Below are 27,971 nucleotides of genomic sequence, written 5' to 3'. Positions count from 1 at the left end.
CTTCTCACCCCTTGCTGTCCTTCTGTGGCTCAGGGAGGCTTCCTCCTGGCTGCTATTTACATTTTTTTAAAGGGCATGGCAGCTGCATTCAGGCGATTAATGTCACATCTTCTTTGGCTCGTAGTCTCTCCCCCCCGTCCTCGGAAGTGTGGCGGGTGGGCATGAGAGAGGTGAGGGGCTTTTCAGGAGACCCTCCAGACTGTGGAATGCCCTGCTGAAGGAGGCCTCCACGGGCCCTCAGGAAAGAGTTTCTGGCAAGATCCTTGAGCCTTCCTTTTTCAGACATACATGTGCCAGTGCATAAGCTGGGGTGGCTTTCTTGGTTGGTGATTTGGTACTCTCTTCAACAACTGTTCTTATGCTTTATTTGTAATGCTCCTCTGGGGTCCAAGGATCAGAAGCCAGGATAATAATGCTTTCAATTAAAAATGCTCACAGTGCTGACAAGAGTTGTTCTCATGTAAAGGCAACAAAATGTCACCAAACGCAAAATTGCAAGGATGTCAGGAACAGGTTTTATTTGGTAATGGGGACAAAATAAGGGGGCGAGATGAGACAAAGGAAGGCCCAACAGGAAGGCCCACCCACTCCCCCACATGGTTTTTCTGAACGCCTTTTGTGCCTTTGACAGAAGAACTGGCCAGCGGAAGCCAGAGCCACAGGGAATTTCTAGATGAGGCTTTTAATCTGCAACTTCTTCTTCTGGAATCTTTGCGGGATTAACATTGGATCCCTACACACTCCGTTTTTCCTTTCCTGTCTTCTGGAGCGTTTCATTACATGATCTTTACATTGGTAGCTGGAGCCTTGTAGTTTGCATCAGAAATCAACATTATCCCCCCCCAACACCCTGGTATAGCTGCTCCCGATTTGTTCACCCCACCCCGCTATGTGCAGAGGTACGTTTGGGCAGAGGAAGTTAGAAATGCTGAAGTGGCACAAGAGCAGCAAAACAACAGCAGAGGTTTAATTAGCTTGTATGTTTTACTGTCAATAATACATTAGACATTCAAGCTGATAAACTTTTCTTTCTGGGGGGGGGGGGTGCTGCTTCAAATTTCCAGTGCTGCTGCTTGCTCAGTGCCTGAAAGCTAAGTGAGGCATTTTTTGGTTTGGTTTTGATGTTGTTAAAAGTCCTTTTAACAATAACAACAGCAGCAGCACCAACTCTTTGCTTAGCTTTCAGGCCCTCAGCAGGCAGCAGCACTGGGAAGCCCCAAGGAGGAAGTCCTGGCAATGTCCTCTAGGGTGATTTTCAGAAAGCTCAAGCAGCCAGAGAGGCTCCAAGGACAGAACCAGAGAAAAATGGTAACATGAGGTGCACACACATCACCGGCCCTCAGCCTCCTCCTTACAGTCAGGGAAGCGCTGAAGCCTTGCCCCCCGAGGGATTTATCCCAGATTCTCACCCCTCCCCACAATTTTGGGGTGCAGGTTTATCACCCCTCGCCCCACCTGATGGTCAGAACTAAATAGATTTTTAAAAAGGGCACAGTGCTAGTCACAACTACTCCCCCCAATGCGTAGCAGGAAAAATTGGGATGATGCAAGTCCACTGGTAGTGGATGGTGCCAATTTTCTTTTGGGTTTGCAAAAATCATTGAAGAACAATTTTTCCCACTCAAAAGAAATCAAAATAGAATTGGGAAAAGTGGTTGGAAAGCACAGGAGTAGCACAGGAGTGACACAGGAGGATGACAAAGATGTCTAAAGCACCCGTAAACTACCACAGGCAAGGAATGGCGAGCGCACAATAAAAGCCTCACCTAGAAAAGCTCACAGCAACCCCAGAGGGGGTCACACCACCTCCCCATAGCACTGTTCTCCTTTGCAGTCTGCACATGGAAATGTGCCTGGGATTATGAGAACCTCTGAGTTGAACACGTAGTTCCGGATCCCAGGTCCTCCGTAAGTGACCTGGAAAAAATATAAGTTTACTCAGTACATTGCCTTGTGAAGTCTGACTGTAAGCTGCATTTGTAGTGCAAGGATGTCCAAGAGTTTATAGCACAGAAATACCCAAGAAACAGTAGTAGCATCTTACAGCATCTTTCAGAAGTAGTGCCAAATTTACGTATTTATGTATTGATTATATTTTTAATCTGCCCAATATCAAATATAATGGCAGGACATTTCATGCCAATTCAAGCGGCTGCACAGCAGTTTTGTGTCACTTGGTTTCAGTTAACATACAAATTCCTTTCAGGCAGCAGTTAATTGCTTCATGCACCTCTGAAGGACACAGCATGAGCGAGCTAGATGGAAGGACTAGCTCAATATTTAGTTATTGTGATTACACCACTTTTTGCCCTGAACTTCACAGAGGATGAGGTATTTATTGCAAGACTAGGTAAGCAATGAATGGTGCAGTCCTGCGGACCCCAGGGCAGTGTCCCAGTAGCCATCAGATATATATTGTATCTAGGGCTATGCGCCGCTTCATCTGAAAGCGAATACTGAAGTGGAGCAGGCTGCTGCAGATTTGCCTCAGCGTGATCCGAATCGGATCAGAAAAGCACCAAGGAGCCCTGAAGCGAAGCAGCTTGTCACTGAGGTGCCTCAGTCTGCCTCGGAGATTCAGAGCTATTCTGATGCCTTCTGAAGCCCAGCCAGCCTGTCCCCAAAATGTATCATCAGCAGCTTGTGAAAGATCAGGGAGGGGGAGAAGAGGAGGAGGAGGGAGTGAGCTTTGGCGAACGCCAGCTCTAGCTGCCAAATTAGGGCTGAACGTAACCCACTGTCAGTGACAGTGGTGGAGGGGGGTGGGGGTGAAATACTGGATGTATTGGAGAAAAATGCCTGTGTTAGTTCATTGCAAGAGAGAGATCTGGTGGAGTTACTGGAGAGAGCTCTGAAGTTATTTGGCTACATCTGTGGTGTGTGTGCGTGTTGGACTCTTTCCCACCCAGCCCTTCTCAATTCAACTATTCCCTTGCTTTCTTTTCTCGATTATGGATTTAAAAAAACAAACGTTTAAAAAGTACTTAGTTTGAGTTTCCTCTTTCCCTTTCCTGGTTCTTTGTCTCCCTGCCACTTCTGTAATAGGTTTTACCTTTCATTCTTTTCTTGATTGTTTATTTAAAAAAACATTTTAAGTACTTTAGTTTTCCTTTCCTTGACTTGTTCTTTAGCTTCCCCACCCCCACCCTTCTCAATTCTCAACCGTTTTCCCTTACTTTCGGTCTATATATCTATATCTATATCTATATCTATATCTATATCTCTTTATTTTCATTGTTCTTGGCTCCCCTCCACCACCACCCCGCGCCCTTCTCAGTTCCTGTATTCCTTCCCTTCCTATTTTTGATCTCTTTTCCCTTAAAAACAACAACAACCCCTTTCTCTTCTGGTAGGATTACAGATAGTCACCCATTGCTTGTAGGTAGTTCAGTGTTTGCTTTTCTTTTGTGCTTGTGTGTCAGTGTGCCTGTGTGTGCACATGCTTATGATGTGGACGAGCAAACAGTGTGTGGCAAAGCACTACACAGTCCACATTTCAAAAAAACCAGTGGGCAAACCACTACTAACATATATTATTTAAACTTTTTACTACACAGTGTGTAATGTATTCCATTTAGCCCAAGAGAGCCTGAGGTCATTGACTATGAATAGGAAAGTAGTACTAGGGGAAAGGGGTTATTTTGCATTTCAAAGAAACCTACAGCAGAGATTATGGATAGTGACCTCCTCCTACTCACCACGTAAACACCAAATTTATCTGATTATCCTTTTATCTACTAGGACATACTGTCTGAAATTTGGCAGGTGGGATCCCCTCCATGGGGGCTGAAGGGTTCCCATATTTCATGTGTTTATCATGAAAACTGAAAAAGTCATGGCCAATGTTTCTGTTTTCCAATGCAAGTCAATGGGAAAATGTCAAATCCGAATGATTTGGATATCCGAATCTCGCTTTGGATCCAAATCCAAAGCAAAGCGGACGGTGTCTGAATTGGTCCAAAGTGAAGCAGAGCTGCTTCGGATGGTCCGAATCGGCATCTGAAGTGAAGCAGAGGGTCCGTGCACAGCCCTAATTGTATCTCCCCCTCAGAGGGCAAAGAAAGAGGTCCATCCTCGGAGGGGAACTGACCTTGAACTCCCCCTCCCAGCTTCCACAAAAACATCTACACCCCTTAGCTTTCTAGCTTTGGAGTTCTGGCACTGGAGAGGGACAAGGTATGCCATGGGTGGAGCAAGGGGAAATCCTAGAGAGGCTGCCAGTCCTCAGCTCCCCTGGCTCCCAGCCACACCTCAAAACCAACTGGTAATCTACCCCAGCCCTGGAGCTAGCAAAGATCAATTCCCTCCCATTGGAATGGGAGGGAACCAGCTAAAAGAAAGAAAGGGCTTGCCAGGAAGGGAGGAGAAGGAGTGAAAACAGCCCTCCTCCCTCACTTCTGCCCTGCCAGCATGAGCTCGGCACGGCTTTGGACATCTCAGGGGGCCTGACGTCAGAGCTCTCTGGGATATGGGCGAGGATTGCCCAGGAAATGACCCAGGCAAGCCCTCTCCAGGCATTGTTGTTGTGGGAACAAAGAACATGCCAAGGGGGAGAGTGAGGAAGCGCTCCATCCCCTCTCGCTTTCCGTCACCCCCATCGTGTGTTGTGGGTGAACTTCTGCAGCAGGAGCCTTTTCTTTCCACGTGATTTAGAACCCTGTGTTTTGATTTGTTTTCACATTGCTCTGATGGAGATCAAATCTTGCTCCGATGGATTTTTACCTTAATAAAGAAGCCTCTCCAGCCACTTGATGGCTTGGGCACTTCTGCCTTGTAGATGCCGGTTTCCTGCAAGGAGCAGTGAACAGAGAATTGGCCTGCCTCTAACTCCAAGGTTCAGAATTAGTCGTGTGAACTAGTGCTGTGCCAAAAAATCCGATTCTTCCATTTTTGGCATTTCTTGGGGAAGGGGTGAAACAAAAACTCTGCCAAAAGAGCCTGGGTGGGGTGAGAATTTCGAATGATTTCTCCTTGGGGAGGAGGACAGGATTCCAGTGTACGTTTTTAAGTGTAGGCAGTGGCTGAGAGGTCTTCTTTCAATGTTTTTAACCTCTCCTGCACTTGCAGGAGCCCAGGACTCTTCTCCAGCCTGGCAGCTCTTTCTGAACTCCCATGAGCCCACATGACCTCGCCCTCTCCAATAGGCATTCAGGAAAGGATCTGGGGCTGTAGAAGCTGCTTTGCAAAGTATGAGCCACCAGGATTTTAGAGTTTTAGAAAAATTCTGCTCTTCCTTGCAGCAACACAGAGCAAGCAAGATAATAGTTTCCCTAAAGCTCCAAAACTCCCATTTGTTCTTTGCAAAGAAGCTTTTTGCAAAGAAGCTTCTGCAAGCCAGGAGTTTTTCCTGAATGCCTGTTGGAGAGGACGAGGGCCCTCCAAAACTTAAAGACATATGTGGAAATCCTGTCCCACTCCCCAAGGAGAAAATTCTCCAGAATTCTCCCCCTCCCTGCCAAAGAGGCAGAAAAAACAAGGCCTTTTTGGCAGGGAGAGAAAAAATTCTGGAAAATAGGGGGCGGGATTCGGCGCAGCACTACTGTGAACAACTGGACCTGCAACAAAATGTTGCAGTGCAGAACATTTGGTGTGCCACGCCTGCTTTCAGGATACTCCATTCCCCCCTCCCTCCTCCTTGTCCATTTTTTCTCCCTCCAACAGTTAGCCAACACAACATCCCATGGCCATGGAGCATGCTCAGTCCAAATATGCATCTGCTAACCAGGGTGGCAGCAATAGCAATAGACTCCCTCTGCGGCCCCTTCTCCGAGCCATGTGTCAGACACAGCCATCATCGCACCAAATGAACAATTCTCAACCATTAGTTTTCCCTTACTTTCGGTCTATATATCTATATCTATATCTATATCTATATCTATATCTATATCTATATCTATATCTATATCTATATCTTTGAAGGCTGAACACTGTGCAAATTCTGTAGGTCTTCCACAGAAGCAGGGCCTTTGGGAGAAGACAGTGGCTTCTGGGGTACCAATGAGAAAAATGTACCTTTATTGCCAAGGGCTTTTGACTTCCTCCTCAGCTGTACGCAGCAGCAGTATCCTAAATCCACTTACCCGATTTTCAACGCTGCATGGAAACCATAGCACAGGATTGGGTATTCCAGGGGCCACAAGTAGCCTGAAGTCCCGCCTGTGAATGAAAAAGGAAAGATGAGACACCGTGAGCACTGAGGAAATGGCTTTTTGGAGAGAAGTACCACCAACAATTTGGTATCTCTGAAATAATCCAACCTTTGAGAGCCAATAGTAGTAGCAGTAAAACACTCGATCAGTGAGGGCTTCTGGTCTGTGAAGAGATGGATAGTACCTGTAGTATTTGTCTAGAAAGAGGGTAGAAAAATCAGGAGCTCTCCAAGTCATCCTTCCATTCGTATTCCCCTGCCAAATGAGGCGTGTGGAAGCAGAGGGGCAAAAATCAGGGTGCTGTTTCTCAAGCAGACCCAACTCAATAGCAGCCATCAACAGAATAGCTCAAGTGGGAATTGCTCCTTCAAACACAAATCGTATTGGGCTGGCAGAAGTCAATCCAGGCAGCTGCCAGAGGTATGAAGGGAGTCAAGAAGGGCCCTTGGATGTTTGCTTGTATGGTATCAATATGCCAGCTTAACTCTTAAGCTCTGTAGGTATAAAGTGCATGTGTGTGAACGAACAAGTGCAGGGGAGGGAGGGAGATGGCGGTGTATTCTTTCCCTCCACACTGTTTTCCCAAATAAAATCTCTGCGCCTACAAAGGTGATTTGCCCTGATTAGAGATCTTAGGATATCAATTAGTTCAAATAAATCAATTAAAATCAAATACATGCGAGTAGAGTATTGTTTCCTCACCAGAGGCCAAATAGCAGCTGGGTGGGGGACGGGGTGGGCTTTCAGCCAGGAAACCAGTATGCAAAGAAAGAGTTAATGCCCCTGCTTGTGGCCGCTGTATAAATCTCACCATTCAGGAGCAGAATTTCCCATTTAAAAAACCCTCAGGAAATTCAATGATAAACTTTTCCTGTGTGATATCTAATTTGGCCCTCATCCTAATCTAGTCTTTCCAACCTGGTGCCCTCTAAATATGTTGGATTACAAATCCCATAATCCCCTGCCAGCATGGCCAGCAGAGGAAGGATTAGATGATGATGATGATGATGACGACGACGATATCCGTACTACCACTTTAAACTGATCATTCTCGTTCCTTGTGAAACACCATATGCAACCAACTTTCTAGGCTTGTTCTAGATGACTTCAAGAACTTTTCCATGTGACTGAAAGACAAGATGGGCAAACCTGTCATTAACATGGCAGATTTGTGACTAGATTTGCAGGCATGTTGTTCTCCTAAAAGCAGCTATGGGAAGGTGCAATTTGGATCAGGGCCACAGTGTGAGAGAGGCCAGTTTTAAGTGTTTCCCTCTGCATTGGTTCCCTACTGCAAGTCTCCCTCTCTGCACTGTCCCAAAGCTCCTCTTAGCCAGGGATCAGAAGTCACAGAGATCAGGTGTGGGAAACTCATAGCCCACCAGATGTTTCAGCCTGCAACTCCCATCATGCCTTACCATTGGCTCTGCTGGATAGGGCTGATGGGAGTTGTAGGTCGAAATATCTAGAAGGCCACATGTCCACCTTTCATGTAGGCACAAGTCACATTATGTTTATGCTTTCCCTTCTCTGTCTAACAGCAGGGAGGAGGTTATGTCAGGGCTTGGCAGCATAGGAGGAGAGGGCTAAAAATCCCTCCCCCATTCTGCAGCCCTAATCCAGGCTGGACCCTCCTCTTGCAGTGGCTTTCAGGAACAAAAATGCATTGAGAGATCCAGTCATCTGGATCCATCTAACATGTAGTTTCCCTTGGTAGGACATGAATGCTGTATCACTGTAGCACGTTTCATATGTTGTGGTAAATATCAGGAACTCTGAGAATGTTGCTGTTTACTGGTAAGATTTTAGGAGGCCAGAGGGAAATGTCAAAAATGTTGACTTTGCCAATAAATCTGAAGCCCAAGCAAGAGCAGTTGGTAAATGACCAAATGTCATCCTCATTTCTATCACTTGCTGGGAAAGAACGACGTTTACCACGGCTGATGTGTAAATATCTGCAACAAGTTTCCTGGCACAAATATTTCTTACATTTACATCCGAACCTCAAGGCCAATCAAGTAACCTTGGTAAATGACCAAGTTTCATCCTTTCCTCCATCATTTACAAGCAAGGGCTAATAGAGTCATGTCTCATTTATTTCAGGCATTCCACCTGTAAGTAACTCAAAAAGTTACCTCAGTCCTTTCCCAGGAGACGTGGGGCTTTCTCAGATTCTGCATAGTGCCAACATAAAAGGCTTTAATTGGATCCAGGAGAATCTCTGGAATACTGAGGAGGAAGTGATCAGTATTTGGGATAATCCTGCAAGGAAGAGAGTTTCAAAACTTGCTAAGTATAGATGGGGGAACAGGGAAAGATGACGATCGAAGTTTTATGGATTGATTTTTTACGTTTTGGGCCGCGGTGGCTTAGTGGTTAAGACGCTGAACTGCAGACTGGAAGGTCGGCAGGTCAGCAGTTCGAGACCCGAGTGCTGCGTGACGGAGTGAGCTCCCATCTTCAGTCCCAGCTTCTGCCAACCTAGCAGTTCGAAAGCAAGAAATTGCAAGTAGATAAATAGGTACCGCTTCGGCGGGAAAAGTAACAGCGTTCCGTGCACCTCAGTGTTCAGTCATGCCGGCCACATGACCACGGAAGCGTCTTCGGACAGCGCTGGCTCTTCGGCTTAGAAACGGGGATGAGCACCGCACCCTAGAGTCGGACACGACTGGTTGGGGACACCTTTACCTTTTTACTGCACAATAGCCGAAGCTCTCTGGACAATTCACAACAATTACATTTTTCACTTCCAAGGAAATTTACCAGAGCTAGGATTTATGAAAGGTGAAGTCAGGTCACCATTTTTAGATCAGTGTGTTTGATTTTGAAGCACCTCCCCAAGCTGAGCTCTTAAAAGACTGATTCTGCAGGTTTACAGCATGAAATGGCTCTGCCCAGCACTGATTGGTTGGTGCCTATGTGTCACCAAGACCCCCTTACCCCACATCTGCTCTTTAAAATGCCATCTTTTTATTATTAAAGTGACAAAGGAACTGATAGTTGGGTTAGCAAAGATGCAGTGCACTAATAAAAGAAATTGACGGCAGTGGCGGAATAAAAGTGAGAGCAGAACCAGTGTTCACTATGCTCTCATGTACAAATAGAATTCCAGCGGCAAAGCATGGAAGGAAGCTGTGCTTACACTGTGGCTGAGGGATCTACCCGCAAGTCCTCTCTTTATATTATGTCTATCTTCAGCCTTCAATGTATGATCTTTTCTACATGAGGAATTTGTTGTGTCCTCGTCAGTCCTCATGCATGGTTGTTTACAAGTACTTTAGACAATGACGTGATCCTCCAGTTTCAATTCTGTTTTTTAAGAGCACTTTCAAGGTTCTTTTCTTCTTCTTCTTCTTTTTAGAGCTGGGAAAATGCAGTATTATTTGTGAAAGCAAAAAATAAAATAAAATAAAATGCATTTCTCCAGTTATGTAATTGCATTATTCCGCTATACCACAGCACTACCTAGAGGTTATGTAGTAGAAAAGCAGGAAAGGAAAACCTCTGTGCAGAACTCAGATCTCAATTCTGCGATGAAAGTGCAAGTAGATAGAATAACAGACTTGGGTAGAAAATCTCTACATCTGGATCTGTAAATATATACAGCCAAGTCCCATTGACTGTTTCTGCTCTGCCTGCAGAAGGGGGAACACTTCTTGATATTCTGAAACACGAACTCACCGCATGTATTTCTCTCCTCTTAGCTCATCCCAGTAAAAGTCGGTGTAGTCAGGCAGGAATATTTCATCTCCTGCTGCTTTTGTTATGAACTTAGACTTGTTACTGTATCGTGCATTGTACTCTAGAACGGAACAATTAAAGATTACCGTAAAGAGAGAGATGTACAATTCTTGAGTCACTACCAAGCAAGGCAAATGCAAGACGGAGAGGAGCAACAGAAAATGACAGGACTAGATACCTGGGAAGGCTCATAGTAGCCTTCCCCAACCTGGTGTCCTCCAGATGTTTTGGACTACAACTCCCAGCATTCCTGAGAATTGGCCATGCTGGCTGGAGCTACTGGGAGCACAAGTCCAAAATATCTGGACGGCAGCAGTTTGGAGAAGGCTGGTTTATACATTCCAGGGGTAGAAGGGAACGAAGGTGCCCCATGCAGAAATGCCACTCGGAATTCCTTTTAAAACCACTGTACAAGGGTAGCATACTTTGTGGAAAAGCAGGAACAGACATGGAAGCCCAGAGGGCAAATCATAGAGACGCGAAGTTGAGAAGGGAGCCTTTGTGCATATATTTTTTCAAGGACGTCATGGGGGTCAAATTGCCTTTTGATCCAGTGATGCTTTTATTAGGTTTCCTGGACATCATTGGTTCTGAAGCAACAAGTATGATTGCCATCTATTTAACTATCGTGCACTAGGTTATGCTGAAATATTCACATACACCCCCAAGCCCCTCCAGCAGATTCTACATCCATGTTCAAAAATGGGCATGTTAAATGCAGAGACACATTTAAAGTCATGTCTAGTTTGGCCCTCGGTATATGTGGACAATGGTATTGTGATTCTTAACAAGTTGATCCTTGAGTGTTATAATGAAATATTTACTGTAAAAATCCTGTACAAGTTACTGTCCTGTATCTAGGTTCCCCATAGAGGCAGCACATGCATCCCCCCCCAACACAAGGACTCCTTTCTCTTCCTCCTTCTCCTCTTTCCACGGCACCAGCAAGGGTGGGGTCCTCTGTGCATTGAAACTCCAAGAAGAGAAGTGCTACTAGGCATGAAGAGTGGGAGAAATGGGGGAGATGTGTGTGATATCTACATGGAAGCGGAATGAGAAGCGCTTTCAGGTCATATCTGGATTTTCATGAAATTGCTTTGGTCTGTCAGGGGCACATGAAGCAAGAAAAGCGGCATATACGCTACCTAAAAATCCACTTTCATGGGTCACACAGTGGTTGAAATATACTCCGGGGCTGGGTGGACGGAGTAGAACTGAACATCATCAACCCCGTAGGTGCTGCTCTGCAAATGACAGAGGCTTGTTCCCCACCTGTGTCCATGCTCCCTTGCTCAGGGAAGTTTACTTGAAGCACTGAATTAAGCCCCTGTAATTTACCCACACCTTTCCCCTCTCATCCACCATTGGGATATTGTGAAAGATTAAAAGATACTGTGCTTTTGTGAATGGGAAAAACAGGCTGCATCCTATGAATGGGTGAAGCAGCTATTGCACTATTGTGAACTATTGAAATAGCGCTACTGCACTATTATGGATGGGAAATACAAGCTACATATTGTGAATAGGAAAAGCAGTGACTCTGCTACTGTGAATGCCCAAAATTGTGCAATTGCTCTATTCTGAATGGGAAATACAGGCTACATATTGTGAATGGGGAAAGTAGCTACTCCACTATTGTGAATGCCTGAAACAGCACCAAGAGATCTGGGTTCTAGTCCCCACTCAGCCATGGAAGCTCACTAGGTGACTTTGGGCTAGTCAAAGACTCTCAGCCCAACCTACCTCACAGGGTTGTTGTTGTGAGGCTAAAATGGAGAGGAGGATGATTATGTACGCCATCTTCGGTTCCTCAAAGAGGAAAAAAGGTGGGAGATAAATGTAATAAATACATACATACATACATACATATAAGAGGTTAGAATACCAAAGCAGCCCTACTGCAAATGGGGAAAAAGAAGGAATGGGGGGGAGGAGTGACCCCACCCCTTGACCAAGTCACAGCCAGGTCACAGAAATAGTCACACCCAGGATTTAATGCGAGGGGGCTGGAAGGAAAAAAGAAACACTAAAAGGACTTTCCAAAAATGCGCCTTTTCCAGAGGGAAGCTGCGGGGTTGCTGTGGATTAGCGACAAGTGTCATCTGTCACAAATGACCCTGATCTCTGCACTAAGTAACCCATGTAGACTGGGCCAGGGTGTGTGTATTATGCGTGTGTGCGCGTGCACCTGTGTGTGTGGATGGGAGGTGCCTTCCACATAAAGTCAATACTCTTAAGCCAGGATTCCATTTTTTGTTGACAACCCCTAATACAAAGATGGCCAGATCTGCCAGGGCTTGGTAAGGGTTCATGAAGTCAAAGGGGAAAAGGCTTGATTTGACACTGTCTCACAATCAAGCCTGAGTTTTCCCATCTCCTTGCATCATGACATGCTCCTCCATCACAGCTCAATGAAATCTGCTCTTTCCCATCACTTCCTTTTTGCTGCCACCCTTCTTTGTCTCCCAGAAACCTAATAGTATAAAAATTACTCACCTAGTGGATCAATGTGTGAAGCCATTTCCTGGAAACGTGGCTCATCCAGCTGTCGAGTTATGTTTGCATCAACTAAAATCTTAAGTAGATAGGTCCACCCACAATATGATCGGTACTGGTGATGCAAAGCCTAGGCAAGGACAGACAGATGTGAGCTCTGGGAACAAGTGAGTCTACGTGCAGCATGTGTGTTACAGCTGGGAGGACAGAGCGGTGCTGCAAGGCGAGGATTTATTCCCATGACTTTGTTCAGAACTTTAAAAGGATCAAGGCGATTAAGCTCAAAGGGTGACTAACTCATATGTTATTCTTCATAGAATAATAGGGTTGGAAGGGGCCTATAAAACCATCGAGTCCAACCATTGAGTCCAATATAGGGTGTCAATATTCAGGGTTTATCATGGCAAAGGGCTCCAACCTGAGTCCAGTGTTAGACTTGCAGTTTGGTTACTCCCTTGAGGGCAGGGTTGAGTTGATCGTAATCTCCTACGTTTCCTTTGGTGGTCCAGAATATGTATATCCCATTCCAAGGAACTCACCACTGACATTTCAAAACATGAATTTGTAGAAAACGTATTTCTGCCCATCTCCTGCTCCTGTGTCTATACCAGCCTTCCCCAACCTGGTGCCCTCCAGATGTTCTGGATTATATCACCTTCTCTTGGCTCACGGAATCATGAGCACATGTTTTGGGATAGCTTATTGCTACTAAGTTTTCACTTTGGAACAAAAGGAAATGGAGACTCACCTTAGCCAGATTCAAAAGATCAAAATAGATTGGAAAAAATAAAACAACCCTGTTGTCCACAGCTGCTGCTAGCCAGGCAGTCCAGCCACGCTGCAATCAAGAGATAAAAAGATGATGGGTGAGGAGGGTGTGCAGGTCCCTCCTGGGAGCTGGAGCACAGCATGCGCAGAAGAAAGAAGGATCAGCACGAAAGGGGTCAGTCGTGCACTGGGGAGCCATAGCAGGACAGACCTGCAGGTCACACCTACCTTGGAAGGGCCGGCCAATGCAAACTAGGTGATGTTTGTCTTTGCATCAGATTCCTTCAGCAGGAACGCAGTCACGGTGTCCATGGCTCGCACAGTGGCCTGCACAAGGGAGAATAGAATTGCAACGTCTGGCGTTCGGAGGCGCTCCATGCGTGGGGAAGGGGTGTGAATGCATTCTAATGTTGCTGTACCAAAATGTTAGCATTACTTCAATCTGGGCCATGTGATTCATGTCATGACAAGATGCACATAAGCTCCTATTTATAAATCTACATCAGATGGGTAGTTTCTGCTATTGTTTCTAGCGTTGATCTCCTAACCCTCTTGCAATAAAGAGCAGACCAATTAATATAACACACAACGATGTCATATAATTGTACACGTATAGCCGTGCATGAAGTACCCCCCCACACAAACCCTAATAAAATCCAAGGAAAGCACTCCTTCGCATTTCATCATTCATTAAAACGTAAGGCTGTGTCAGGCTTTACCAAACTGGATTCTGGACCTGTTGTATATGCTTTCTATGGGATGCCAGTCCATCGCCCGGATCTGCTGACACCTTAATCAAGAGGTGCAGAATAAGGACCCTGAACCATTTATAGGGCAAACCAGAATGAGGCCTGTGCATGTTTTGTCAGCCAACCCATGGAGTATGTGGACGCCAGAGTTACTTTGACCATTGGGAAGTCGATCAGCGATTCGGGTGGAGCAGTCTTGTTGTTCAGGAACGTCCACCATGAACATGCCATTGCTTCGTTTTCAGTGCTGTTCCTGCATGCTTGCAAAGGGACTTTCTAGAACCGAGGAGGAGAGAGAGAGAGAGAGAGAGAGAGAGAGAGAGAGAGAGAGATGGGAATTAGCTTTTGGTTCATGCCTTGTGGATCCCCAGAGCAGTCGGATGGGTGTGTCCTAATCCATGTAGATTTGTGCCACGGAGAAAGGGAACAGTCATCAGCCACAGATGCAATGGTGCTATGGCTTCAGCAAGGCAAATGCACTCAGTTAGGTTTTGGAACAGGCTGAGTGAGGCCACTGCAAGTTGGCATACATAACTAGACTTATAATGTTATACAAGGAGAGCACAGGAATATCAATGAATTTCATGGAATTTCAGTAAGTGTCTGGATTGTGTGAATCGTCTGTGTGTGCGTGTGTGTGTGTGTGCGTGCATGCGTGTGAGAGAGAGAGAGAGAGAGAGAGAGCGCCAGCCCTTGGCCCCACCCACCACTGTCACGCGCCCGCAGAGCACTGCCTCGGAGGGAATGTGGCCCCCAAGGAGAAAAGTTTCCCCGCTCTTGTGCTAAGCAAACGGTGCAGGTCTTCTTCCTCGAGAGTTCCCATAGCACGGAGTCTTTGCCTTAATTGTGCTCAGTGCTAATAACTCCGACACGATGTACCACCAGCAAGGGATGCGTAATGTAACATTTAGGAAGAAAGCGCAGGAGGAGAGTCCCTTGTCTCTGGTGGGGTGGAAGCTTCACGGTAAGGGGGTATTGTAGCTTCCACCCATACAGCACAGTGGGGACGGGGGTGAGAGAGTGGTCTGGGGTCAGGGGATTCAAATGCCTCCATCTAGGAAAAAGGTGCCTGGTCCTCCCCAACTCCTCCCATCTTTATTCTCCATCTCTAAGGAGATGGGAACATGAGGAGAGCCCTGCTGGATCAGACCAAAGGCCCACCTAGTCCAGCATTTGGTTCTCACAGCGGCCAATCAGATGCCTAGGAGAAGCCCAGCAGTGCCGTGGCTCCTGCATCTCAGTGCCAACCACGATGAGCCACACCGGTGAAAGAATATCGCCATTCCCTCTGTCCCACCCTTGCCTATTGAGTTGGTGGGGAAGTGGCTTTGCCCTGCCCCTTCTGGGATGAGGCTGGGGAGAGAGACATGGCAGATTGAGAGCACAGCTAGCAGAATGTCCTGTGAGGGGTACAGCTCGTCAGTTTCCTTTGGCTCAGCTCCCGGAGCTTCATTTTTCTCGCTATCTAGGCCGTTCCGTCTGTTGCAGAAGTAGCGACAACTCTCAGACTTCCTTCAGGGTTAGACCGTTGGCATCTGAGTAAGGGCTTTCTACCTAAATATGATGGCTTCATAAAGATGATGAACCAGTCAAGTGGCTCATCATGGTTACAAAACAAACGACTGATTTGCCCCAACCGTTGCATAACAAAAGCCCATTCCTTTGGAGGCCCCAGCGGCAAGACCAGGACATTCAGCAGAACATTCGGGAAAACAAAGGGCAGGGAAAGGGCATAATCATGTTTTACAGATTACTAGGAGAGTACCTGTTAGCACTGGAGAACAGAAGGGCTAGACCTAGGCTTCTGTTTTCGCCTTGGTGAGAAATCCTGTTACACTGTGATACCAGCTTCTTTGCACCACACACACGGACGTCATGATGGCCTCCAAGAAGCAGCAGGACCAATTGTCAGGGAGCTGAGGCCAAACCATCCTGTAGGTGCAACGTCTGAGCAAGTGCAAAGGTTGTCGATCTAGTCACTGATCTATGCCACATCACCCCTTGCAGGACTGACAAACCTCCTTGAAAGGACTGAGCTGGAAGTGGTCCCAAATGGGGTGACTCTATGGACTGCGTGGGGAATGCACCGTGCACTTGAAACCTGCATTACCAAACTCATCCATACAATCTGCAGGCACTTTTCCTGGCATTTGTGTTCCAACAAACTGAGGGACGCCTGCTTTTGAACGACATCTAGCAGAGCCCTGGAAGGCCGTGTAATGCAGCTGTGGTCAGTTTTTCATTTTTGCACTAGCAGTGCGCAAGCATTGCATGGATTCGAACCTGGGTCTCCTCAGTCTTAGTCCAATACATTATTATTTTTTATTATTGCATTTCTATCCTGCCTTTTTTCCTCTTGCAAGAAACATAAGGTGGCTTACTTGGTCCCCCTCCTCCTCTCCATTTTTCATCCTCAAAACAACCCTGCGAGGTAGGTTAGCCTGAGATATGGTGACTTGCCGGAAGCCACCCAGTGAGCTTCATGGCTGAGTGGGGACCAGAACCCTGTTTTTAGTGGTCTGGGGTCCAGACCTCTTCAGAAGGGGGAATACTATTATGAGGCTGGGGTCAGTCTAAATTATCTCCAGGGTCCCTTCCAACTCAGTGCCTCTGAGACTGAGGAGTTCTCCCAACTCCGCAACTTTTAAACTGCTGACCGTTGTTCTGCTGGGCCTGAGGGGGCAGCAGGACATGAGGCTGGGGAGGGGGGGTCTCAGATAGAGAGGGCTGCTTTCGTCTTGCTGAGCAGGAAATCCCCAGGCCACAGAGGAGGAGGAGGAGGAGGGAGCTGTTGGTCCCAGTCATTGGCCATGCTGGCTTGGGCTGGTGGGAATTGAGGCTAGGACACCTGGGGGTGGAAAAATGAGGCCAGGACACCAAGTTGGTGGAAAAATGATGGAGAGTATTTTATTTATTTATTCCATTTCTTTTCCGCCTTTTTTCCTCTAAGGAACCCAAAGCGGTTTACATTCTCCTCCTCCTCCTCCTCTCCATTTTATCCTCACAACAACAACCCTGTGAGGTAGGTTGGGCTGAGAGTCTGTGACTGGCCCAAAGTCACCCAATGCCCTTCTATGGCCAAATGGGGACTAGAATCCGGGTCTCCTGATTCCCAGTCCAACACTCTAACCACTAGTAATCAGTCTGTGAGAGTTGGGTCAAAAAGGCAACCCGGCTGGTGGTACAGGAGACAAAGTGCTGGATCCTGGCTTGTGGGGACCCCCACACACTGGCTGTCATGGACCTGAGGAGGGGAATGGCTTTCTGTCCTGGTGGACTCCTTTTACAAGGGCCCCCCGCCCCCAGATTCTGATAGGCTGCCGCCACAGGCTGCTCCTCTCCTGAACACTCTTCTGGCGGCCTTGCTGCTCAGGAAGATTTTCTGCCGCATTCCTAAGGTCTCCTCCCTTCAGCCCAGCTCTGGAAAGAACAACCTTTTAAAAAGGAAGGTGCTTTGGATGTTCTTGCCCAAAGCCCAGAAAACACAGAACTGGAGAACATTGGTGAATATCCTAAGAACACAGGGGCAGTGCAGCAACGGTGTAAAAAGCAATGGAGTACTGACTGAATATGCAAAGGGTACTGGCTCAACACAAAGACCCCTGCCCCTGCAAAAGTTCCCGGATGTCAGGGTATCACCTCGCACAGAATACTCAGACCAAACACAGTGTGGAAGTCTGCCAAGACAAAAAACAACAACCGTATTTCCCAGCGAGGGGCATCCCTATCAAAGCAGCAGAGTTTAGGAATAGCTGATCAGCCTGTATGGGGCCAAGTAGGGATGGACAAATCTGTCAGCTTCACTCTTGCTCAGGTCCTCCTTTTTCCAGCCTTAAGTTTCGTTCATCCCATTTCTGTATCAGTCTGTGATTTTTTAAATTTAAAAAATGCACATGAAGATTCAGACATATTTTTGTGTGCACTTTCCCCTAATACGCAGATTTATGCACACAAAAGCACACAAAAATGTGTGCATTTTTGGATAGGAGATCTGCACTGCAAAATTCAGAAAGGCGCAAACCTCAGACTGTGATAAAATTCATGTATCAGTTCTGGAAGGCCGAATTAGGCACATTCTCATTAAAATGTGAACAAAGGGAGTTTCTCCCCCATCCCTAGGGCCAAATAGGAATCTTTTTCTTGGTCCCTCCCAAATTGGCCCAGTCCAGGTCCTGACCCCCCCCCCCCACGCACACACACCTACTTACACTGGTGGTAGTGGGCGGAGGTTGATGCAAAGGTAAGGGGCCATTCAGTTTGGCACCAACTGACAGACCCTGAGGAGTAGGGTAGGAAAGTGACAGAGCGATGCTGATGACCACCCTGAGGCACCATGGCGGATTATCCAAAGCATCCTCTGAAGACCAGAGGATGATTCGCCAGACTCCTCTTCACTACATTCATCCCTACCCTTTTCTACATACCCCAAATCACCATGGAAAATGTGAAAGTCAATGGGAACTTCCAAGTACAGAAAATGATCGGTAGAACTTACATGGAAAGTGACTGGCTGGTTTGGGATCTGATTCAAAAGAGCTGCGCACCTGCAGAAGCAAAGCAAATACATGCTGTTTGTCAAAATAGTGAATGGGAAGCAGAAAGCACCTAGTTTATTTCTGTGGCCTGTTGCTGCTCAACTAGTTGATGCTACATCATGCCTAGAATTGCTTGTTAGATTATGTGAAGATGGGGTCCTTAGTTTGCAAGGAATCCAGGTCTAAGTCATGTCATCTTTGCAATCAGAATGTGTGGGTGCTTATTTGGAGGGTGGGAGAGAGGGAGACTTCATCCGGGACACAGAGAACCTTTCCTGACTGCAGCAGGTTAGATGAACTTCAGGCTGAGCATTTGACTGCTGGTGACTGTTTAACTCACAGTTGCTGTATCCAGGGCCTTCAGCTCTAAGTGCAAACAAACCACACTTCTACCATCGGATAAAAGAAACACACATTTAAATTTAGATTTCGAACAAGAATAGGTATAATACATGATCACTACTGTGTGTTTTACTGTGCCATCAGAGGCACGTTTGATGGGAATGCAAGACAAGGCCTTCTCAGTGGCTGCTCCCAGGCTCTGTAAAACCCTGCCAAGGGAGCCCAAGCTGGCTAGCTTTGTCTTTGCTCTCCTTCTGCTGGCAGGCAAAGAGGTTTTTTACTCAGATGGATTTTTGTCCTTAAAGCTGAGTTCTTGCTGAAGTAGGCATGAACTGGTCAGTTGCTCTTTATGCCTTTATGGACGTATTTTTAATAGATTTGCATTTAAGCTTTAATTATACTTTTTGTATTTTATCTTTTGTTTTATTGTTGTTAGCTTCTTCTTGAGCACTCTTTGTAGTGGAAAGGTGGGATATTAATTAATTAAAAAAATAAATAGACCATCACAGTTACTTCAGATTGTTAAGGTCTTAAAGCACATCTTTGTGAAAAAGGCCCCTGGGAGATGCATTCGAACATTTGCCTAGTGTTTTCATCCCACCCACCCCCAGGCACACACAAATGGGAAGGGATTATTGCTGTTAGGCACAGTTCTCCAAAGTCCTCCGCCTTGTTGGGCTGGTAATACTCCTGCTCCTTATATAGCACAGCTGCTCCACAGAGCCTGCCCTGCCCCTTCCATTGCTTGTTGAGCCCCATTACTTACGATCCAGTGGATACCGCTAGGTCCATGACAACGCCAAGGAAAAGAACTGTCCCTGGATTAGACAGATCATCGTTACTTCCAGCGTTGATGAACAGCCAACCCGAGTCCTTCAATGTTTGGACTTTTGGCACAACAATGAAGAGCTCATGCCACCAAACGGGTCTGTCCACTTCAGATTCTGAAAAGAGATTCACAGGATTTGCTCATTTGGGTCGTTCCTCTCCCTTTGAACCACATAGTCCACCCAGGAGGCATAGCTGACATTTGAAAGCAAGAATAGCAGCAGTGGGCAAAGGGAATGAGAATGTCTTTATTTGCCACCACTGAAGAGTCTCTCTGTGGCAGCCACCTGCCTCACTTCAGAGGGGAGCCTCTGAAGATGAGCTTCGGGTTTGGGCAGGACATGTGGGAGGAGACGATCCTCCAGGTCGTCTCCTCCCGCATGTCCTGCCCAAACCCGGAGGCTTGCGAAGTTAACACCAGCACTCTTGACTTGTACCCGGAAACAGACTGGCAGCCAGTGCAGATCACAAAGCACTGGCATAATATGATCATATCGACTGGTCCCCATTAACATGCTCACTGCCCTAGTTTGGACCAGCTGAATTGTCCATTTTCATAGGCTGCCCCACCTACAACACATTGCAGCAACCCAAACGAGAGGTTACCAGAGCATGGATCACTGCAGCTCGGCCTTCTCTGTCCAGATTGGGTCGTAGCTGCATTATCAGCCTAGGCTGATAAAAGCTGGTTTGTGCCAATGAGGCCACCGGTTCCTCCAGCGACAGTGCTGGATTCAAGAGCATTACATTTGCAATACATAAATGTAATGAATCAGTCCATAAGGGGCAGCAACACAGCTGAGGAAGGGTGAAGAAAGGCACTGGGCTCTCCCCTCAGAGAGGAGATTCAGCAGGGCAGGGCCCCCTAATGTGGTGCCTGCGGGTACCGCAATGCCCTTTAGCACTTCAAGTGGTGCCCAGAAAGGGGTCCCCAGTGTTTTATTATTAGTATTATTATTTTATTCTGTGTTTTTAAACATACGTACATGGATTTGAATGAAATGCATGCAGCTTTTTAGCAATTATGCATAGGCTTCAGCAGAAGCCAACCAAATACCCAAATAAGTATCCATTTGACAGTGGCGTCTATACGTCACTCGTTCAGATACTGAAAGAATGTAAGATCTTCAATCCATTGCATTACAGAAGGGAAGTGTTTATCCTTCCAGTGTTGTAATAACCGTCTTTTAGCAGTCAAGGGGGTGCAAAGGATCCATTTACACTGGCTATTTTATTTATTTATTTATTTATTTATTTATTTATTTCATTTCTATACCGCCCAATAGCCGAAGCTCTCTGGGCGGTTCACAAAAATTAAAACCAAACAACACACAATAAAACAATTTAAAATATATAGAACATTAAAACCACAATATAACAATACAACCACAATAAAACCTAGCAGCAGTACAGGAGTTTAAAATACAGATTTAAAACAGCAAAGATAAAAATTTAGAAAGCTAAAATGCTAAAATGCCTGGGAAAATAAAAAGGTCTTCACCTGGCGCCGAAAGGAGTACAATGTAGGCGCCAGGCGAACCTCACTAGGGAGCTCATTCCAGAGCCGGGGTGCCACAACAGAAAAAGCCCTCCTCCTAGTAGCCTCCCGCCTCACTTCCTTTGGCAGGGGCTCACGGATAAGGGCCGCTGATGATGATCTTATTTGTTAATTTCCGTGAAGCAGGTGAATAATGTAAATGCATGTGAACATCAGTGAATATTAAAGCCTGTTCCAGTACAAAATTAATGTGCGTAATCACCTCCCTCGCAAAAAAGAAGCAACTGCTGGACTTTGCCAGAACATATGTGTCAGAGAAGCAGGAGCTGTATTTCACTGCCAGCCATTAGCTAAATTTGGCAATCCCTTATGAAAGAGGTCCTGTGGTGTACAAGAGACATGAAACAAAAGGTTCTGCTGAATAAAATGCAGCCTAAGATCCATAGACAGGACAGGCAGATGCCAAAGTGACGATCTGGAGATTTGACATTTTGTGGTGGTGCCCACAGCAGTTTCTCAAATTCCCAAATGCATATCTGGGCCCAGAAAGGTTGGAGACCCCTGCAATAAGGCAACCACCTTCCCACCCACTACCATCCCTCCTATACTGTGGTGAACAAATTTCCTGGAGCAATATTTGGAATGAACATCTGAGCACAAAGTTTTGCAATGGGGGAGGCACCTTTGAACTGCGTATGAGACATCTACAGCATCAGGGAAGCTGTGCAACTCAGCCCAAATGTTTACTTTATGTCAGCTGAGTCCCCACCCGCCCTGCAGTCCCTCAGCAGAGAGTGGGCACAAAACCTAGTAGAGAGACATTTTTCTCCCTCTCTCATAATACTAGAATCTGGGGTCATCCCATGAGATTAATTGGTGGGCAATTCAGGACAGATAAATGGAAGGACTTCTTCACACAGCACATAGGTAAAATATGGAATTCGATACCACGAGATATAGTGATGGCCACCAACTTGGATTGTTTTAAAAGGGGGTTAGACAGATTCCTGAAGGCTATCAATGGCTACTAGTCCTGATGGCTCTTTGCTGCCTTCAGTATCAGAGGAAGTATGCCTATGTACACCAGTTGCTGGGGAACATGGGTGGAAGGGTGATCTTGCACTCATGTCTTGCTTGTGAATTTCCCCAGGGGGAAATAGCGAGAGAAAGAGCAAGGTAAAGCAGTGTGTGTGGGGGGAGAAACTCCCCTTTTTGGACTTGCTTCCAGAGGGAGGTGAACTTGTGCTACCAGTGAGAAGGAATTGTGCAGCTCTTCTGTCTTTTTCTCTTTAACTTACTGCATTAAGGAAAAGGTCAGAAGAAATGCCCCTTCATGGATCACTGCCTTGTTGTGGCGAAGGGACTTGCGTAACTCAGTGAAGCCATAAGCTATGCCGTGCAGGGCCACCCAAGACGGACAGGTCATGGCAGAGAGTTCTGACAAAATGTGGTCCACTGGAGAAGGAAATGGCAACCCACTCCAGTATTCCTGCCAAGAAAACCCCATGGAACATAGCACAAGGCTAAAAGATATGACGCCGGAAGATGAGCCCCTCAGGGCGGAAGCTGTCCAATATATTACTGGGGAAGAGCAGAGGGAATTTCCAAGTAGCGCCAGAAAGAGTGAAGTGGCTAGGCCAAAGCCGAAAGGACTGTGGATGTGGATGTGTCTGGTGGTGAAAAGAAAATCCGATGCTGTAAAGAACAGTATTGTTTAGGAACCTGGAATGTAAGATCAATGAATCAAGGTAAGCTGGAGGTGGTCAAACATGAGATGGCAAGATTGAACATCAACATTTTGGGAATCAGTGAACTAAAATGGACAAGCATGGGCGAATTTAATTCAGGTGACCATCATATCTACTACTGTGGGCAAGAATCCCTTAGAAGAAATGGAGTAGCACTCATAGTCAATAAAAAGGTGGCAAAAGCAGTACTGGGGTACAATCTCAAAAACGATAGAATGATCTCAGTATGAATCCAAGGCAAACCATTCAATATCACAGTAATTCAAGTCTATGCCCCAACCACTGAGGCCAAAGAAGCTGAGGTTGATAGGTTCTATGAAGACCTACAACACCTTCTAGAACTAACACCAAAAAAAGATGTCCTCTTCATCATAGGGGATTGGAATGCTAAAGTAGGAAGTCAAGAAATAACCAGGATAACAGGCAAGCATGGCCTTGGTGTACAAAATGAAGCAGGACAAAGGCTAAGAGAGTTTTGCCAAGAAAACATGCTGATCATAGCAAACACTCTTTTCCAACAGCACAAGAGGCGACTCTACACATGGACATCACCAGATGGTCAATATCGAAATCAGATTGATTATGTCCTTTGCAGCCAAAGATGGAGAAGCTCTATACAGTAAGTAAAAACAAGATCTGGAGCTGACTGTGGCTCAGATCATGAGCTTCTTATTGCAAAATTTTGGCTTAAATTGAAGAATGTAGGGAAAACCACTAAACCATTCAGATATGACCTAAATCATATCCCTTATGAATGAATATACAGTGGAGGTGACGAATAGATTTAAGGGATTAGACCTGATAGACAGAGTGCCTGAGGAACTATGGACGGAGGTCCGTAACATTGTTCAGGAGGCAACAACTCAATCCATCCCAAAGAAAAAGAAATGAAAGAAAGCCAAGTGGCTGTCTGATGAGGCTTTACAAGTAGCTGAGGAAAGAAGGGAAGCGAAAAGCAAGGGAGAAAAGGGAAGATATATCCCACGGAATGCAGATTTCCAGAGAATAGCAAGGAGAGACAAGAAGGCCTTCTTAAATGAACAATGCAAAGAAATCGAGGAAAACAATAGAATGGGAAAGTCTAGAGATCTTTTCAAGAAAATCGGAAATATCAAGGGAACGTTTTGTGCAAAGACGGGCATGATAAAGGACAAAGAAGGCAGGGACCTAACAGAAGCAGATGAGATTAAGAAGAGGTGGAAAGAATACACAGAAGAACTATACAGGAAAGATCTTAATGTCCCTGATAGCCATGACAGTGCGGTCACTGAACTTGAGCCGGACATCCTAGGGAGTGAAGTCAAGTGGGCCTTAGAAAGCATGACTAACAACAAAGCTAGCGGAGATGACAGTCTTCCAGCTGAGCTACTTAAAATCCTAGAAGATGATGCTGTTAAAGTGCTGCACTCAATATGCCAACAAATTTGGAACACTCAACAGCGGCCACAAGACTGGAAAAGGTCAGTTTACATTCCCATTCCAAAAAAGGGCAATGCCAAAGAGTGTTCAAACTACCGTACAGTTGCGCTCATTTCACATGCCAGCAAGGTTATGCTCAAAATCCTGCAAGCTAGGCTTCAGCAGCATGTGAACCAAGAACTACCGGAAGTACAAGCTGGGTTCCGAAGAGGCAGAGGAACTAGAGATCAAATCGCCAACATTCGTTGGATCATGGAGAAAGCAAGAGAATTCCAGAAAAACGTCTATTTCTGCTTCATTGACTATGCTAAAGCCTTTGATGGTGTGGATCACAACAAACTGTGGCAAATTCTGAAAGAGATGGGAGTACCAGACCACCTTACCTGAGAAACCTGTACGAGGTTTCTCCTGAGAAACCTGTACGAGGGACAAGATGCAACAGTAAGAACCGGACATGGAACAATCGATTGGTGCAAAATTGGGGAAGGAGTACGATAAGGCTGTATATTGTCGCCCTGCTTATTTAACTTATATGCAGAGTACATCATGAGAAACGCCAGGTTGGATGAATCACAGGTCGGAATTAAGATTGCCAGGAGAATTATCAACTACCTCAGATATGCAGATGATACCACCCTAATGGCAGAAACCGAAGAGGATCTAAAGAGCCTCTTATTGAGGGTGAAAGTGGAGAGTGCAAAAGCTGGTTTGAAACTCAACATTAAAAAAACTAAGATCATGGCATCTGGCCCCATCACTTCCTGGAATATAGAAGGGGAAGAAATGGAAGCAGTGACAGATTTTATTTTCTTGGGCTCCAAGATCACCGCAGACGGTGACTGTAGCCATGAAATTAAAAGACGCTTGCTCCTTGGGAGGAAAGCTATGGCAAACCTAGACAGCATAGTAAGAAGCAGAGACATCACCTTGCCGACAAAGGTTTGTATAATCAAAGCTATGGTTTTCCCAGTAGTAACGTATGGCTGTGAGAGCTGGGCTATAAGGAGGCCTGAGCGCTGAAGAATTGATGCTTTCGAACTGTGGTGCTGGAGAAGACTCTTACGAGTCCCCTGGACTGCAAGGAGGTCAAATCAGTCCATCCTAAAGGAAATCAACCCTGAGTGCTCATTGGAAGGACAGATACTGAAGCTGAAGCTCAAATATTTTGGCCACCTAATGCGAGGAGAAAACTCACTGGAAAAGACCCTGATGCTGGGAAAGATTGAAGGCAAAAAGAGAAGGGGACAGCAGAGGATGAGATGGCTAGATAGCATCACTGATGCAATGAATATGAACTTGAGCATGCTCCGGGAGACAGCGGAGGACAGGAAGGCCTGGCATGCTATGGTCCATGGGGTCACAAAGAGTTGGACACGACTTAACGACTGAACAACAACAGAAGAAATGGCAAGAAAACAGAGGAGGGTCACAAGTGAAAGACCCTGTCATCTGAATGCCCTGTAAACTTTCATGAATGAGGCAGGGTGATGTTGCCATAAAAGTCACGCCTGTGTTCACCATCATGTACGTATCATAATTCTTCTTGTGAGTAATTAGGATGTGTTCCCCACCGCTAGAAATATCATCACAATAACTGTGCATCTGCTGCTTTGCAAATCCTCTAGTAAAATCTAAAACTGCGTTCAGACATCACAATAACCCACAATGGGTTAAGTAAGCCACGATGGGTTATTGTGTTGTCTGGTGGGAGTTTTTATTTAACCCATGATAGCTTATTGGGCCAAAATAACCCACTCTGATAACCCATGGTCTGCAGAGTGGGTTATTTAACCCACTGTGAGTTATTGTGTCGTCTGGCGGTCACCGTGGGTTATTTTGGCCAGCTACAGAGCTGTGCGGGTGGTTAAAACCACTGCCGCTCTGCTCTTTGCTGGCTTAGTGCTTAGGAACACATTAAAGTGGCCAAGCCAGCCGTGTAAATGGGGGGGATGAGCAGGATTGGGACAAAACCTCATAGCCAGCTTCCCCTACTCAGGAGGCACCCAATGCACCCTCGAAACCCAGTGCCCTGACAGCAGCAAAAATCCAAGGTGACTAGAAAACCTTGGGGGTTTGCAGGATCAGGACAAAACCTCATACGCAGCCTCCCCCAGTCTGGAGGCACGCGATCCACCACCGAACCCCAGCAGGATCACTCACCAAGTGGTGAAAATCCCAAGTGAAGTACAGGGGTAGTGATAACCACATCCCCCTTTTTGCTGCCCTTGGGATTTTCGCCGCCTGGTGAGTGATCCTGCTGGGTTTCGGTGGTGGATCGTGTGCCTCCAGACTGGGGGAGGCTGCGTACGAAGTGTTGTCCAGATCCTGCAAACGTCCAGTGCTTCAGAGGTGAAATAGTGCTACCGCTCGGGTGGGCGGACTGCGGCAGGACAGGGGGAGGGGGGTGAATCAGATTACACGCAGTAGCTTATTGGCCTGGTCGTGTGGTGGGGCACCGTGGACTACTTAAAAAGTAGGTTACTGTGAGTAGCTTCTTAAGCCACCGTGGGTTGGCGTGACGCCCAAATGTGGCCTCAATGGGATTAGTCGGTTTAACTCTGGTCGGATGCCTTGAGTTTCACCCCATGCCCAACCATACTACTCATGGCGACTAACAGTATCTTACCTCTTCATACATTCACATTTCTCATTGTACTTTACAGTGTCCTAATTACAACCAAAATAATTTATGCTAATTAAGGCGGGTTGTATTGTTGCCTGTCTTGCTAAATTCATTCCAGCTGCAATCGCTGTCTTATGCTGTTGGGTTTTTTGTCAATTCGTCCCCCTTTCTGGGTGTTGCTTTTGTCTGCCTCAGAAGCGATTCCATCTACTGGGCTGAAAATTGGTCTCCGGAGGCTGGGAGGGGCAGGGGCAGCATCCCCTCCTCCTGCCCTAGCTGGCCCCCTGGGGATGCAGGTACTCCCGGCTCCCCATGTCTCCTTACTTCCCCGGGTGGGAATCAGCCTGCACAGCCTCCTCGCCACGGGACGCCTCGTTTTTCCCTCCCGGTCCTCCTCTGACGCACGTGGCCGTGGGACCCCTCCCTGCGCTGCTGCTCACCATCCAGCCACTTCTGCGAGGTCATGTTGAGCATATAGGCAGTGGCTAAGAGCCTGTCTTCCCTCTTCACGAGGGTGTAGTTGTAGTGAGGGTCCAGCTGCGCCACGTAGTCATCCAGGGCCTTCTTCTCCATCAGCCGCACAGAGGGCAGGCAAGCCACCAAGAGGAGAAGGGGGACGGCAGCGTGCATCTTCGCCCAGGGAGCCGGGGCTCTAGCCTTGGGACAGGCGCCTGCCTCTGTCCAACTGGGGTCCTGGTTTTGATCACAGTTGCTGGTGGCAATGCCTACAAGCATCGGCACTGCAGAGCCAAGCTTGGCTCACAGGCAGTTCCTCCACACGACGCCTCCCCAGGCCTTTTAAATGCTGCCTTGGTAGGCCGGGCCCTGAATTGCACCATCGCTGCGGTTTTCCTGCAAATGCTGCATGGGGAGCAGCAACACCAGGCATCCTTGGCGGGGCCCCAGAGTCCCACAGCAGCCTCCCACTCAGGGCTGTAGCCTGTGAGTGCTCTGACTCACCTAGAACATTAGGACATCCCATCTAAGGTGTTTTAAAAACAACAGCAGCAGCAGGCTTTGAAAATGATGGTATGATAGCTTCAATTAAAAACAGCAACACTTTGTTACCAGAAGA

The 27,971-nt window shown here is 46.6% G+C and overlaps 2 protein-coding genes across 2 annotated transcripts in view; both read right to left on the bottom strand.

The window, feature by feature from the left end:
* Window positions 1-494: 494 nt before the first annotated feature.
* LOC146353947 (autocrine proliferation repressor protein A-like) overlaps window positions 495-27,971 on the bottom strand; it is a 38,573-nt gene continuing 11,096 nt past the window's right edge. The window contains exons 2-10 of the mRNA XM_084832354.1: window positions 19,547-19,724; window positions 18,399-18,447; window positions 14,057-14,179; window positions 13,383-13,481; window positions 13,135-13,224; window positions 12,387-12,516; window positions 6,081-6,156; window positions 4,723-4,788; window positions 495-1,917 (exon numbers count right to left, since the gene is read on the bottom strand). Coding sequence (XP_084688480.1) covers window positions 13,407-13,481; window positions 14,057-14,179; window positions 18,399-18,447; window positions 19,547-19,572 — 273 coding nt within the window. The 5' untranslated portion in view covers window positions 19,573-19,724 and the 3' untranslated portion in view covers window positions 495-1,917; window positions 4,723-4,788; window positions 6,081-6,156; ... (1 more) ...; window positions 13,135-13,224; window positions 13,383-13,406. The remainder of the gene's footprint in view (window positions 1,918-4,722; window positions 4,789-6,080; window positions 6,157-12,386; window positions 12,517-13,134; window positions 13,225-13,382; window positions 13,482-14,056; window positions 14,180-18,398; window positions 18,448-19,546; window positions 19,725-27,971) is intronic.
* LOC146353948 (autocrine proliferation repressor protein A-like) lies at window positions 1,798-12,411 on the bottom strand. Its single transcript, XM_084829778.1, has 7 exons — window positions 12,387-12,411; window positions 9,831-9,951; window positions 8,285-8,411; window positions 6,258-6,346; window positions 6,081-6,156; window positions 4,723-4,788; window positions 1,798-1,917 (listed from the first exon to the last, which is right to left on the bottom strand). The coding sequence occupies exons 1-7, from the start codon at window positions 12,409-12,411 to the stop codon at window positions 1,798-1,800; spliced, it is 624 nt and encodes a 207-aa protein (XP_084685904.1).

The sequence above is a fragment of the Heloderma suspectum genome, chromosome 2, assembly GCF_057233095.1.
Source record: "Heloderma suspectum isolate Gila_16-S chromosome 2, 16-S_ref, whole genome shotgun sequence".
Lineage (NCBI taxonomy): Eukaryota > Metazoa > Chordata > Lepidosauria > Squamata > Helodermatidae > Heloderma > Heloderma suspectum.
This window is presented reverse-complemented; position numbering and strand designations above follow the sequence as displayed.

Bases quoted from the DNA above. Each gene is read 5' to 3' on its own strand.
- LOC146353948 (XM_084829778.1), bottom strand. From the start codon at position 12,411: ATGGCTTCACACATTGATCCACTAG. The intron at 9,952-12,386 runs GTGAGTAATTTT...GTTCCGTTCTAG, and splicing joins TTCACACATTGATCCACTAG to AGTACAATGCACGATACAGT. The intron at 6,157-6,257 runs GTTGGATTATTT...TTTCATTCACAG, and splicing joins ACTACTATTGGCTCTCAAAG to GCGGGACTTCAGGCTACTTG.